Consider the following 12,924-nt stretch of genomic DNA (forward strand, 5'->3'; position numbering starts at 1 on the left):
GATTTTATTTATTTATATAAGAGAGAGAGTGCATGAGTGAGAGCATGAGTGGGGGAGGGGGGAAGGCACAGGGAGAGGGAGAAGCAGGCCTCCCACGGAGCAGGGAGCCCAATACGGGGCTCGATCCCAGGACCCTGGGACCATGACCCGAGCCGAAGGCAGACGCTTAACGACTGAGCCACACAGGTGCCCCCATACTGGAAAATTCTTAACCATTGTCTCTTCAAATACTGCTTCTTCCCCATTTTTTCAGTCTTTCTTTCTGAAGTTCATATTATTAGACGCATCCAACTTTCTTACTTTTATGTTTGATTTTTTTCTTCATATTTTTCACCTCTGTGTTTCCATGCTGCATTCTAATCATATCTCTGGATCTGTCTTAGGCTCATCCAGTAATTTTATCTCTTGCTGTATCTAATTTGCTGTTTAATTTATCCTCTTACTTTCTTATTCTAATTTTTTAAAAAAGATTTTATTTATTTGATGGAGAGAGACACAGCAAGAGAGGGAACACAAGCAGGGGGAGTGGGAGAGGGAGAAGCAGACTCCCCAGGGAGCAGGGAGCCCAACACGGGGCTCAATCCTAGGACCCTGGGATCATGACCTGAGCCGAAGGCAGACGCTTAACCGACTGAGCCAAACATTTCTTATGGTTTGGGCCATTTTGATTTTTTCTTCTGTGGATGCCTCTTTGTATTTATTTCTTTTCTATATTTATCTATTTTTAACTTGATTTGCCGTTGAATAGATCTTTTGATACCTGATTCCTTATCAGTCATATATGTTGCAAACACTGTCTTTCTGTTTGTGGCTTATTATTTCATTTTATCGTACCTTTGAACTATAGAAAATTTTTTTTAAAGATTTATTTATTTATTTGAGAGAGAAAGAGACAGTGGGAGAGGGAGACAAGCAGACTCCCTGCTGAGCGGGAAGCCAGACGTGGGGCTCAATCCCAGGACCCCAAGATCTTGACCTGAGCTGAAATCGAGTTGGATGCTTAACTGACTGAGCCACCCAGGCACCCCTGAACTGTAGAAATTTAAACCAAATCTTCTCAGATTCATCAATATTTTTTTTGTATGCCTTATTTAAGAAATCCTGTCCTACGCTGGGGAGGGGATGTGCTATGGTGAACTCTTGTGAATTGTGTAAGACTGATGAATCACAGACCTGTCCCCCTGAAACAAATAAAACATTATATGTTAATAAAACAAAAAATCCTGTCCTACTTCTAAGGTCATAAAGATAACTTCCTGTATTTTCTGCTAAAGACCTCAAATTTGCTTTTCATTTTTGGTTTTTCATCCAGTTGGAATTGGCATTTGTATAAGGTGTGAAGTTGGAATTCATTTTTTCCAGCCAATTGTCCCACCCATCCTTCCCCAGAGAATTGTAATGCCACCTCTCTAATATTTAAAAGTTCCACATGCGCAAAGATTGATTTCCAGGCTCTCTATTATCATTGCTCTATTTATCTATCTCTGTGCCAAAGCCACATTGTCTGAATTTCAGTAACGTTGTAATTAGTACCTATGTGAGACCCTCATCTAATTTTGGCTCTTCAAAGTCTTATTTATCCTAGGCGTTTTGCTCTTCCACTTGCATTTTAGTATCTGCTTACACATTCCCATGAGAAAAACTGTTGGGATTTTTATTGGAATGGTGTGAATTTATGGACTAATTTGAGGAGCGGTGACATATTTATGATATTGAGTCTCTTATCCATGACCATGGTGTATAACTAATTGAATTTCAATAGATTAATTTATTTATTTAGAACCCTTGTGCGTGGTGGGGGGAGGGGGAGGGGGAGAGAGAGAATCCCAAGCAGGTTCCACCTGGAGCCCAATGTGGGGCTTGATCTCAGGAACCTGAGATCTTGACCTGAGCTGAAATCAAGAGTCTGTCGCTTAACTGACTGAGCCACCCAGGCGCCCCTCAATAGTTTTATATTCTTTTTCCAAAAAGATCTTATGTATGTTTTGTTAGATTTATTCATTTTATTCCTATTACCTTATTGTTTGCTGTTTTAGATAACTGTGTCTTTCTTAAAATTAAATCTGGTCTAGTGTGGTCTAGTTTACATACAGTATCCTTTTCAGGTATTGTAGTGCAGAGAGTTTTTAAAAGGTATAAGGTGGGGGGGGTGCCTGGGTGGCTCAGTTCGTGAAGTGCCCCACTCTTGATTTCAGCTCAGGTCTTCATCTCAGGGTTGTGAGTTCAAGCCCCACACAGGGCTCCACACTGGGCTTGGAGTCTACTTAAAAAAAAAGAAAAAGAGATATAACGTTGTACAGCCACCAACACAATTCAGATACAGAATATTTCCACTACCCCCAGAGCTCCCTTGCGCCCCTTTGTAGTCAATCCTCTCTCCCCAGCTCCAGTCCCTGGCGTTCAGGGCTCTGTCCCTATGATTTTGCCTTTTCTAGAATGTTGTGTTAACCTTCAAAATAAAACTGCCAGCTATTTTACCAGCAAAAATGGGTTTGTTCGGGAACAGCGGAGGATTACAATCCGTGACAAACCAGCTATAGCAAAATCAGAGGCAAGTCCACCAGACAAAAGAGAGGAACACTTTTTTTTTTTTTTTTTTTTAAACAGAGGAAAGGGGGAAGCTGGGGGAGGCTGTTATAAACAAGTCCATTGGAGTCACCTGGGAGTTACAGTGGCTTCTCATTGGCTGGGTTGTCGTGGGGGGGAGGGGATGAAAGCTGCTGGGGTATTAAAGTAGCTTCCACCTGAAAGGCCCAGCTCTTCCCGTTGGATTTGCAACTGATGACGCACCCTCCACGCTGCTCTGCTCGCTGCTCCAGGTAAAGCACGAGAGGACCCTGGGATCTTGACCTGAGCCGAAGGCAGATGCTTAACGACGGAGCCACCCAGGTGCCCCTATTTTTTATTTTCTTAATAGCGTCTTTCAAAGAGCAGAAGTTAATTTTTTTTTTTTTAAGGTTTTATTTGACAGAGAGACAGCGAGAGAGGGAACACAAGCAGAGGGAGTGGGAGAGGGAGAAGCAGGCTTCCCGTGGAGCAGGGAGCCCAATGTGAGGCTCGATCCCAGGACCCTGGGATCATGACCTGAGCCAAAGGCAGATGCTTAATGACTGAGCCACCCAGGTGCCCCAGAAGTTAATTCTGATGAAGTTGGTTTATCAATGTTTTCTTTTATGGATCATGGCTTTGGTGTTGAATCTTAGAGATTTTTGCCTAACTTATAGTCCCAAAGGTTTTCCCCTGTTTTTTCTTCTGGAAGTTTTATAGTCTTAGGTTTAACATTAGGTCTACAATCTAGTTTAAGTTTTTAGAACATGTAATGGAAAGTATGGGTCGAGGTTCATTTTTATTTTTTTGCAAATGAATATCCAATTGTTTCAGCACCAGTTGTTAAAAAGACTCTTCTTCCCTTGTTGAATTACCTTGGCACCTTTGTTAAAACCCAGTTGACTACAAAGGTAGGTAGGTAGGTAGGTAGATGTCTATTTCTGGACTCTATTCTGTTGCATTGCTCTGCTTATTCTTTCTCTACCTCACTGTCTTGATTTCTTTAGCTTTACATAAGTTTGAATCCAATAGCATGAATCCTCCAACTTTGTTCTTTTTCAAAATTGTTTTTGGCTTTTCTAGGTAATTTTGTTTTTCCACATAAAATTTAAAATCAGCTGGTCAGTGTCTACAGAGGAGCCTGCTGGAATTTCTATTAAAGTTCTGATTCTGTAGATCATTTGGGGAGACTAGACCTTTTAACAAGGAGCCTTTTGATTTATAAACATGGATATGTCTCCGTTTATTTGGGACTTTGCTTTTTCTCATCAAGATTTTGCATACAGTTCTGGCCCCTTCCTGAGACTCTGCCTGAGCTCTGAGGAGACATCGATAGGCTGTATGTACCTCATTTGTGTGTCAGCCATCTCAACCTAAGCTGTCTTTTCTCGGCCCCTTGTCACCCCTTCCCTGGAAGATGCTCCTTTCAATCTTCCATTGAAGTAAATGGCACTTCTCCTACCTAGTGGCTCACACTAGAAAACTGGGTGTAACCCTTGAGACCATCGTCATCCCCTCTTCCCACAGCCAGGCACAATTCTGCCTCCAAAACACATTTTGAATCCTCTGCTTCTTTCCATCTACATTCCACTGTCCTTGCCCCGGACACCTCATCTGCCACCTGGACCATTGCAGTAGCTCCCCAATTCTTCTTACTTCTACTCTTCCTCCCACACAAGTGCTCTCTTCCCCTCCCCAGAGTGCTCCCTTTATAATGTCCATCTGATCATTTTGCCGCACTCCGCTTATAACCCACCAGAGGTGGGCGCCTCTGTCGTTAAGTGTTTGCCTTTGGCTCAGGTCATGATCCCAGGGTCCTGGTATCGAGCCCCACATCGGGCTCCCTGCTCGGCGGGAAGCCTGCTTCTTACTCTCCCACTCCCCCTGCTTGTGTTCTTGCTTTCCCTTTGTTTCTGTCAAATAAATAAAATCTTAAAACGAAAACAAAAAACCCACCAGAGGTGATCTCTGCCCTTATAAAATCCACATCCCTTCCAGGGGCTTTGCGTACTCCCTCCCTCGCCTTGTTTCGAACGCAAGGACCTGTTCGGGGCCCCTGCAGGGCCAAGCTCCTTTTAAGACCAGGGCTCTTGGACACGTCTTTCCCTGCCTGGCGTAGTCTCTCCACAGTCGTTGCCTGAACAGCTCCCACTCAGCTTCAGGTTCTATTGTAGGTGTCATTGACTCAGAAAGGCCCCGTCATTCCTTCTCACTTGTGAAAGTGAAAAAAACCACTTTAATTTTTTTCTTTTAACATTTGTAATGTCTGTTTACTGTTTCTCCAAACAGCCCAGATTTCTGATTCATTTCACAGATGTTGCAATGACACTGTTTGAGGGCCCTGTGTGGAGGTCCCCCTCAGCAGGGTTTGCCCAGAACCCTTGGGCAGGTTGGAGAGCCTCCCCCTGCCCTTGGCTGGGCCAGCACACCTAGTATCCTGTGCCCTTGTGTGTCCCTGTGTTGGAGTGGGATCACAGCCTGGGGGTTCTTGTTGAGTAGCTACTCCCCCATAGCGCCTGGGAGAGGCCCAGAGAACAGGCCAGGGCCTTCGACCTGTGTCCCACTGGCTGAGCCCTCGGACACGCCTCGGCCCTATTTCTTCTTCCAAGGTCCCAGACCCCCACCGTGTACTGTAGAGGTCAGCGTGAGCAGGACGGACACCCCGGCTTGGCTGGGGGCGAGGCCATGTCCTCCAGCGCCCTGCAGTGAACCCAGCAAGGGTTCAAGTCTTCCTGGCCTGCAGGGGCAGAAGTCACACACCCAGCAGGAGGCCGTGGAGTCCAGGTCCCAGGACTCCTGGTGCTTGACTCTTCCCACCGGTCCCTAGAAGGGAAGCAACTGCCAAGCACTTTGACCACCCCCCCCCCACCCCTCAGGCTAGGGGTCAGTATGGAGAGGTGGCCACTGAGGGTCCAGAGCCGAGAGAGGCGGGACGGTCTGTACGGGCAGTGGGCCACACAGAGGGGAGGGGTATTAGTGATGTGGGGCTGAGACTTTTTTGGTGCAAAAAAGTTTTTATTATAGCCCAGGGACAGGACCTGTGGGCAGAAAGAGGTGCACTGGTGATTGTGAGGAGTGACTGATTACACACTTCTTACTTCGTGGGGGTTGGAGATGGCTTAGGTCTCTAAGGAATTTGGGAGCAAGGTTTCCAGGACCGTGAAGGGCTAGCTGTTGTTAAGGTTATTCTCTACTGTCAAGTAAAACCTCAACCCTTCAGATGTAAATCGATGGGCCATATGTTGACCGAAAATTGTTACCATATTTCCTGAGGTCACCACACCACTTTGGGGTGGGGCGGAGGCAAGAAGGAGCAACTGACTGTGGGTGGAGGTAGCCATGGGGTGGGGGTGTCCTGAGGGCCATTTGGGGAGGAGCGAGCTCGTGTCTTGGGTGGTCCGTTGGGCCAGGTGCGGTGGGCGAGGGCAGGGCTGAGGGACCTGTTATGGAGGGGTGGGGGTCGCTCTGTCCTTTCCCTGAGACCCCTGCGGTGCCTCCAAAGATGCTCTTCTCTATGGAGGGTCTGGCGTCCTCTGCAGAGGGACCTCCGGAAAGCACTCGCAGGCCACTGCACGGTCGGCCCCATGGTGGGTGTCAGCGGCGCCACATGGTGGTCCCCGCACGCCCAGCCTCCCGCCTGGGGCCTAGGCCCAGCTCTGGCTCCCCAGGGTCCCCACCGCCGCCGTAGCCGAGCAGACCCACGGACGTGTCCAGACTGGGCTGCTGGCACTGTGTCTCCTTTGTTCCCTGCTGAAAGCACCTCTGCCCTCCAGCTCAGTGACCCCGGGCTCGGGCAGCACATCTGTTAAATGAACTTCCTGAAATTACCTACCCCTTGAGGTTAAGTCCTAAGCAAGACAGTCCGTGCAAAGTTGCTTCGTCCTGGTTTACAATCTTCACACTCGCCTCGGCCTTATGAGCCTCCTTATGCACGCGATGAGCAAAGCGAGCCTCGGAGGAGTGAAGCTGCTGGGGGTCTCACGGCCGGGGAGTGACCCCTGGAGTTCAAACTCAGGGGGAGTCCAAAGCCCAAGCCTTAGCTCCGGTCAAGGCAGAGGGCATGTCCTGGATGCCTGGTGGGGTAAGGGGGCTGGTTCAGTTCTGTCCCCTTGGGCAAGTCCCCTCTCACTCGGGCCTCAATTGCCGCATGTGTGGAATGAACAAAGAGCAGAGCATGATCTCCAAGGTTGTGGCTTCGGAGCCACAACTCCGCTCGCCCAGCCGGGCCCTTCAGTGCTGCTGCTGGTTCCGGGATGCGGGGCTGGCCAGCCTGACTCGAAGACAGGCTCGAGTCTGGGGGGCCCTCCCGGACTCCAAGATGGGCAAGTGGCTCAGGGGTGGAGCCAGGTTCAGGCCAGGGATCCCTCAGAGCTCCCTCCTTTGTCTGACAAACATTCCCTTTCTAGAGAAGCAAGGGTTCCTGGGGGAGCCCCCCAAGGCCTCCCCTGAGACCCTGCAAGCCCCATTGCCCCCCCCACGCCTGTCCCTGACATGGTCCTAAGGCAGCTGGGCCCTGATCTACTCCCTCTCTCACGTCTCCCTGACCCTCCCCAGGGACCTCCGCACCCCCCCCCCCCCCCCCGCCCTCTCTTGAGCCCTCAGCCCTGCAGGGACCATTGAGCTGATCAGGTCAGTGCTGAGGGCTTCTGAGACGAGGAGGAGGATCACTGGCTGAGGAAGACAGGCCCTTAACCACTCCCTCACTCTGCCCGGCCCACCCTCTCCCCAGTGCTGCAGAGCTAGCGGCTGGGCGGTGCTGGGTCTTGGGAAGGCCCCATTAGGCATGCCTAGAACAGCAAACTGGGTTTCTGAAAGGTTCTGGGGTTGGACACGGCTCTGGGCAGGCCCTCCCTCAGCCGGGCAGAGGGGCTGGTTCCTGGCTTGGCAGGTGGCTCTGCCTGGGACTTCCCACAAGCAGAACCAAGGAAGGGATGGAGTGGCTGGTGTCCCCTCCCCCATGCTGGTATTCACCCTGGTTGGAGGTGCGGTCTGAGCCTGACTCCAGGACCGTTCTGCCCCCTGCCCCCCAGAATCTGCCATGTTCTATGGAGCCTTGCAGCTATCACAGCTCTCACCACGTTCTCCTGTGGCAAAGGTTCGATGAGGCCCAGGCTGCTCGCCCTGTTTACCGGAGGGCTGGCTCCGGGAGGGGAAGATTAGTGGGTAGGGGAGTGTGTGTTTGGTCCCTCTGCTGGCCGGGCCTCTACCTACCCCGCGAGCAACCAGTGGGGAATAGTGCGGGTGCCCCAGCAATGAGAGGAGCCGGAGGCGGCTACTGTGGGCTGACTTGAGGTGAGTCGGTGGAAGGCAGGCAGCAGGACCCCTCCGCAGACCACCTCAGAGAGCCTGACATGGATGCCCCAAGGATGCTTTTCTCGGGTTGAAGACCCAGGAGCCCTGGCTGCTGTCCTACGATGTGGCAAGAATTGAGGATGGATCATCCTGCCATCAGCCCCCGCCCCAGTCTTGTCTTCCCAGCCCCTGGTGTCTCAGCAAGGTCTACAGGGCCAGGACTCTCCGGGGGGGTGGGGGGGGCAGGTGGGAGACCTCCCAGGCTGAGGCCTATCCCCATCGAAGTCCAACCTGGCCCCTGCCTCCCAGGGGTTGAAACTGCCTCTAACTTCTTAACCCTTAAGGAAGAAAAGGTCCAGCCAAGGCCCCAGTCAGAAACCATTTTTTTTTCTTTTTTTTTTTTATCAACATCACCTGTGAGGACTGGGGACTTGAAAACAGGAAACAACCTGGGATGGGATTTTGTCACCTCACGTAGACACATGTGTGCCCACACGTGCACACGTGCTGACCACATCCGCAGCCAGGGGACCTTGGCCAAGTATGTGTGGAGACACTTATGCAGGCCTAGGAATAAAATAAGATGTGCAAAGATTATGCGCCCCCAGGACACAGACACCACAAGCGGGTCCCAGAGGTCTGAGAGGAGAGGAGGCCCAAGCGGACTTGGGGTCCCTCTCATCGAACTCCTAAATGCCCCTCCACGGCTCTGTGCCCCAGAGAGTCCGGGAAAGGGACGAGGTTGGGGCCGGCTTGGAAAGACCTCTCTCCCGCCTGAGCATAAAGTCCGTTCTCCATGGAGATGAAACTGTCGCGTGCGGAGGCTGGCAGGGGTGCCCAGCGGGCGGGCGGCTGAGGCGGGCAGGCTGCGGGGGCGGGCAGTGCCGCCCAGCGGGACAGTGGCCGGGGCGGGAGGACCGTGTCCAGAGTTGCCGGGCCGTAGCAGCTGGTATTGACGGTGGTGTAGGGGGCCTGCAGAGAGACCAGGGAGGCTTGAGCAGCCCCCTGCAGGCATGAGGGGGAAGGAGGCCCAAGTCAGGCTCTACTCACAGGACCCGCCCCGCCCCCAGCTGCAGCCTCCTCTGTTCCCCCCTCCCAAACAATCCCCCAGTCCTCACCCTTGCTCGCGGCTGTGTCTGGGGACTGGCGAGGCAGGGCTGGACCTTCATGACGGACCTGGCAGAGTGAGGCGGGTTAGAAGCAAAGCAAGTGGCTAGCCCACCGGTGCTGGGGTTTAGACTGGGCCCGACAGGGGTTGGGTCTCACCAGTGCCTCTGCCGATGCAGGAGGTGGAGGAGGTAAACACAGCCAAAGAGGAGGACCCCCGACACCCCAAAGATCCCGGCCAGGTCAGCCCGCAGTATGGGAGCTGGAGTAGGGGCAGGGAGCCCTGTGTATAGACAAAGAGGCGTACCAGACGGGTGGCTGGTGCCCTTCCTCCCTCCCTGCCCCCCTCTCCTGAGCCCCACCTTGGTCTGCGCTGAGGAAGAGGTTCCCACAGGCCTCCTGGGAGCCCTCAGGAAAGGAAACAAACTTGCAGCAGAAGGTGGTGTTGGGACTGGGGCTTCTCCCTGCAGATCCTTCTTTCACGGTGAGGGAGATGCTGGTTTTGGTTTCCCAGTCGGCCTGGCAGGCAGGGGGCCACTGCTGGATGCCGAATTCTGGGTGCAAAACAGCCAGCCTAGTCCCTCCGGCACCATCAGGCCCCCCAGAGCTCACGGTCACTAGGGAGACAGAGCCAGATCCGAGGAATCCACAGCGGACAGTGAAGGACGGGGACTTGGTGGCCTCCATCTGAACTTGCACCCACACTTCAGGGGTCCCTGTGGGATAGAGACATGGGAGCACCCCAGGGCTGGGACTCCACCTGACCCCCATGTCTTCCGCTTCTCTCCGCCCACTCACCAGCAGTGATGCAGAGTGTCAGCAGCGCCCAGAGCAGGACCGGGGCCCGAGGCCTGTCCATGGCTTCCCTCTGGCCCCAGCTCTGGGAGCTGTCGTGGTGGGGACAGCACCTGGCTTCCGTTCTCATCGCAGGAAGTTTTCATGTGTGAGCAGGCCCGGGGAGCAGCTGCGCTCAGTGTTCTCCACGCCCCTGCCCCACTTCCTCCTCTGTCTGCCTCGGCTTGGTGAACACAGGGCAACGGACCCCCTGTCTTGAGAGACGTAAAGCCACAGCAACCAGGTTTTCCCTGTACCGAGGCTGCGCTGCACGCGAGCGGGGCAGCGGGCTCAGGTTCCTTTCCCAGCCCTGTCTCCAAGTAACCGCCTGGGCAGGCCAGGCCCTGGGAAGCACGAGGGGGTTGAGACGGGGAACCAGGGGTCCCTGGTCTCTCCTTAGGAAGAAGCCTCTGGCCCCCGCCCCCGCCCCCCAGCTAAGGGCTGGGGAATGTACAGGAATTTGGGAAGAAGGAAGATCCTTAGCAGGAAAGCCAGCAGGGGGCTACCTGAGAGCCGCCCAGCTGGACTCATCTATGGATCCCTAGCTCAGACCTCCCTCCTGAACCACAGCTTCATCATGTCCGGCGGCCCGCTTAGCGTTGCCTCTTGGATGCCTGTCACAAACGTCCCCCAAACTGAGCTCTGTCCCATCTGCAGCCTCCCTCCAACAGTGGAGGGCATAGGGGCTTCCAGCTGTTGGGCCAGAGGCATAGTCCTCTTTGGCTCTTCTCTTTCATCTCCAGCCTGTCAGGAAACCCCAGGGGCTTCCCATCCTGACCACCCGAGCCCTTTGTCCCACTCCTTCCGCCGCCTCCCGGTCTCAAGCTGTCTCTCTCCACGAAGCATTGCTCCAAATTGCTTTCTGGCTTCTGTTCGTTTATAGAACACAGAGCAACCAGAATGCTGTGATCAGAATGATTTGCATCTTGTCCTCTCCTGTGCCAAGCTTCTGTGTGGGGTGAGAGGAGCTTGGTGAGCTCAGGGTTAGAGCCAAGGGCCTGTGCTGAGGACTTTTTGCCCAAGGTGTGGTCAGAACAGAGCTGTGGCCCTGTCCCTGCCCGTTACGGTGCGTTTAATCCTATGTTAGCCAAAAACCAAATCCGTCTCTTGGGCAGACTCTCATCCCATCCACGCCTGAAAACCTAGAAAAGCAGGGCCTCCAGGTCAATCACTTAACTGCTCCCAGCCCAGTGAGCGTCCTCTCAACCCGGTGACCTTCACTCAGATCCGATGGGCCAATCTCCAAACCTGACTCAGACCTGCTGTCACTTCTTCCACTACTGTTCCCCTGACAGGGTGGGAGCCCAGCTCAGTGTGGAGGCAGAGCACAAGGGCATATGGACCCTCAGCCTCTCCATCCTGGAAGCCCTCCTCCCACCCACTGAAATCCTCCCCACGTTGCGAGGCCCAAATCCCACCACCTCTGGGAAGTTGTCCCTGAGTGAACATTTCCCTCGAACAACCACTGCATAGACGGTGGGCCCTGGGCGGTGGCTGCCTGGGGGCCAGTCCTCCGGGGCTGACTCTAAGCCCTGGAGGGAGGGCTGGCTTTCAGAGCCCAATCACACAAGGGGAGAGCAATACTTGGTGGTCGATGGGACAAAAAGCAATGGCACAACTACTCACTATCTTCCATTTTGTCTTCTAAGCCACACTGTCCCCTCAGTTCTCATTGTAGATGATTTAAAACAGAAAACATCAAAGTTCTTTCACTTTCCCTGTCATTCCCATTCCCCTCCCCATTTTTTCAGGAGGTTCAGACTGTCCATATTTTATCATTTCTGGAAACATTGTAAGTTTTGTTTTATCCCAAACTCTAGGAAGGGTTTCCTTTTAGCCCCTAAATAATTTAATTTGGGGATGGTATAAAATAGTGTAACCTTTCAGGTGGAGAGCCAATGTCCCCAAAGTGTCTTTACCTGTTTTGAAATGCCATCTTGATCATAAATTCTTACAAATGACATACTTCTGGATTCTCTTTCCTAATCTATCTGTTGATTCATTTGCTTATTTCTGTTTCAATACCACAAGGTCCTAAGTAGAATGCTTTTGTTTTGATCTGATGACCCTTGCCCTTTCTCAAAACTTTCTTGGCTATTCCTGCACAATCTCCAGAATTCTGAGCTCCAGAGACACAGAAGGTCATTAAACCTGCCAACAAAAGCCCTGCATCATCAGGCCTGCACTGCTGGGCCTCTACCCTTTTTGGTACAGAGACACACAGTAGATGACCCAGGTCTGATAATGGCCACTTCCAGCTCTGACCTTTCTCAGTGAAGTCCCTGCAGCCACACCCAGCTCACGTCCTGCTGCAGTAATACATCCCCTGGCATCAGTCTCTAGAATCAGGCCCGTGGGGGTTGAATTGGTGCCATAATTTCATAGCTGTGCAAGCTTAGACAAAGCAACCTAACCTCCCAGAGCAGCAATATCCCAGCAGGGACGACACTTTGCTTCACAGCTCGTGGTGCTGCACTCACGCCTGGCCCCAGCCCTCAGTGAGTATTGGTGACCAGATTTTTTTTTTTTTAAAGATTTTATTTTTAAATAATCTCCACACCCAACATGGTGCTCTTGCTCACAGCCCTGAGATCACGAGTCACACGCTCCACGGACTGAGCCAGTCAGGTGCCCCTGGTGACCATCATTTTATGAGAGACCTTCCTCACCTGAGTTTGTAGAGTGAGACTCCTGATCATTTTCACAAATATCTTAAATGTCGTGAAATGGCCATTTATGTTCCCTATCAAAGTAACAATAAGAGGTAACATCCAGGTGTACACCATGTGCTAAGTTTACTCTGAGCAAGTCCCACAGATCCGTTCCATACTTACAGTGACCTTATGAGGACGTAACCTGCCCAGGGTCGCAAGGCTAGTACACATTGAAGCCAGGATTTGACAAAAATTTTTGCCCCAGAACCCACACTATTACAACTATGCGGAGTTGTCTCTCCCACATTTAAAAATGTTAAATGACAAGGTTTTGATCAAAATCCAGCAATCCTCTGCCCCATCCGTGGATAACCTGTGCTCAGTTCCGAGGCTGGGCTTGCCCCCCATCCCGATGGGAGCTGCTTCTGTGCCGAGAGGAGCTGCTTTATCCTTCAGCTCCTGCTCCCCCACTCCATCCCTTGGCTGGCTC

At 52.3% G+C, this 12,924-nt stretch overlaps 1 protein-coding gene across 2 annotated transcripts; it reads right to left on the reverse strand.

Annotated features, from left to right (window-relative positions):
• Positions 1-7,971: 7,971 nt before the first annotated feature.
• Positions 7,972-11,162, reverse strand: PVRIG (PVR related immunoglobulin domain containing). Of its 2 annotated transcripts, none has more exons than XM_064593243.1 (5): positions 9,745-11,162; positions 9,309-9,662; positions 9,106-9,229; positions 8,958-9,015; positions 7,972-8,811 (listed from the first exon to the last, which is right to left on the reverse strand). In XM_064593243.1, exons 1-5 carry the CDS (start codon positions 9,869-9,871, stop codon positions 8,518-8,520), a joined length of 957 nt encoding a protein of 318 aa, XP_064449313.1. In that variant the 5' UTR covers positions 9,872-11,162; the 3' UTR covers positions 7,972-8,517. The 2 variants fall into 2 exon arrangements, with proteins under 2 accessions (XP_064449313.1, XP_045731649.1); XM_045875693.3 differs by having other exon boundaries at positions 7,972-8,844.
• Between the last annotated feature and the right edge of the window lie 1,762 nt (positions 11,163-12,924).

Source organism: Mirounga angustirostris, unplaced genomic scaffold (assembly GCF_029215605.1).
Source record: "Mirounga angustirostris isolate CCGP_5_RB_7025 unplaced genomic scaffold, mMirAng1.0.hap1 SCAF_5, whole genome shotgun sequence".
NCBI lineage: Eukaryota > Metazoa > Chordata > Mammalia > Carnivora > Phocidae > Mirounga > Mirounga angustirostris.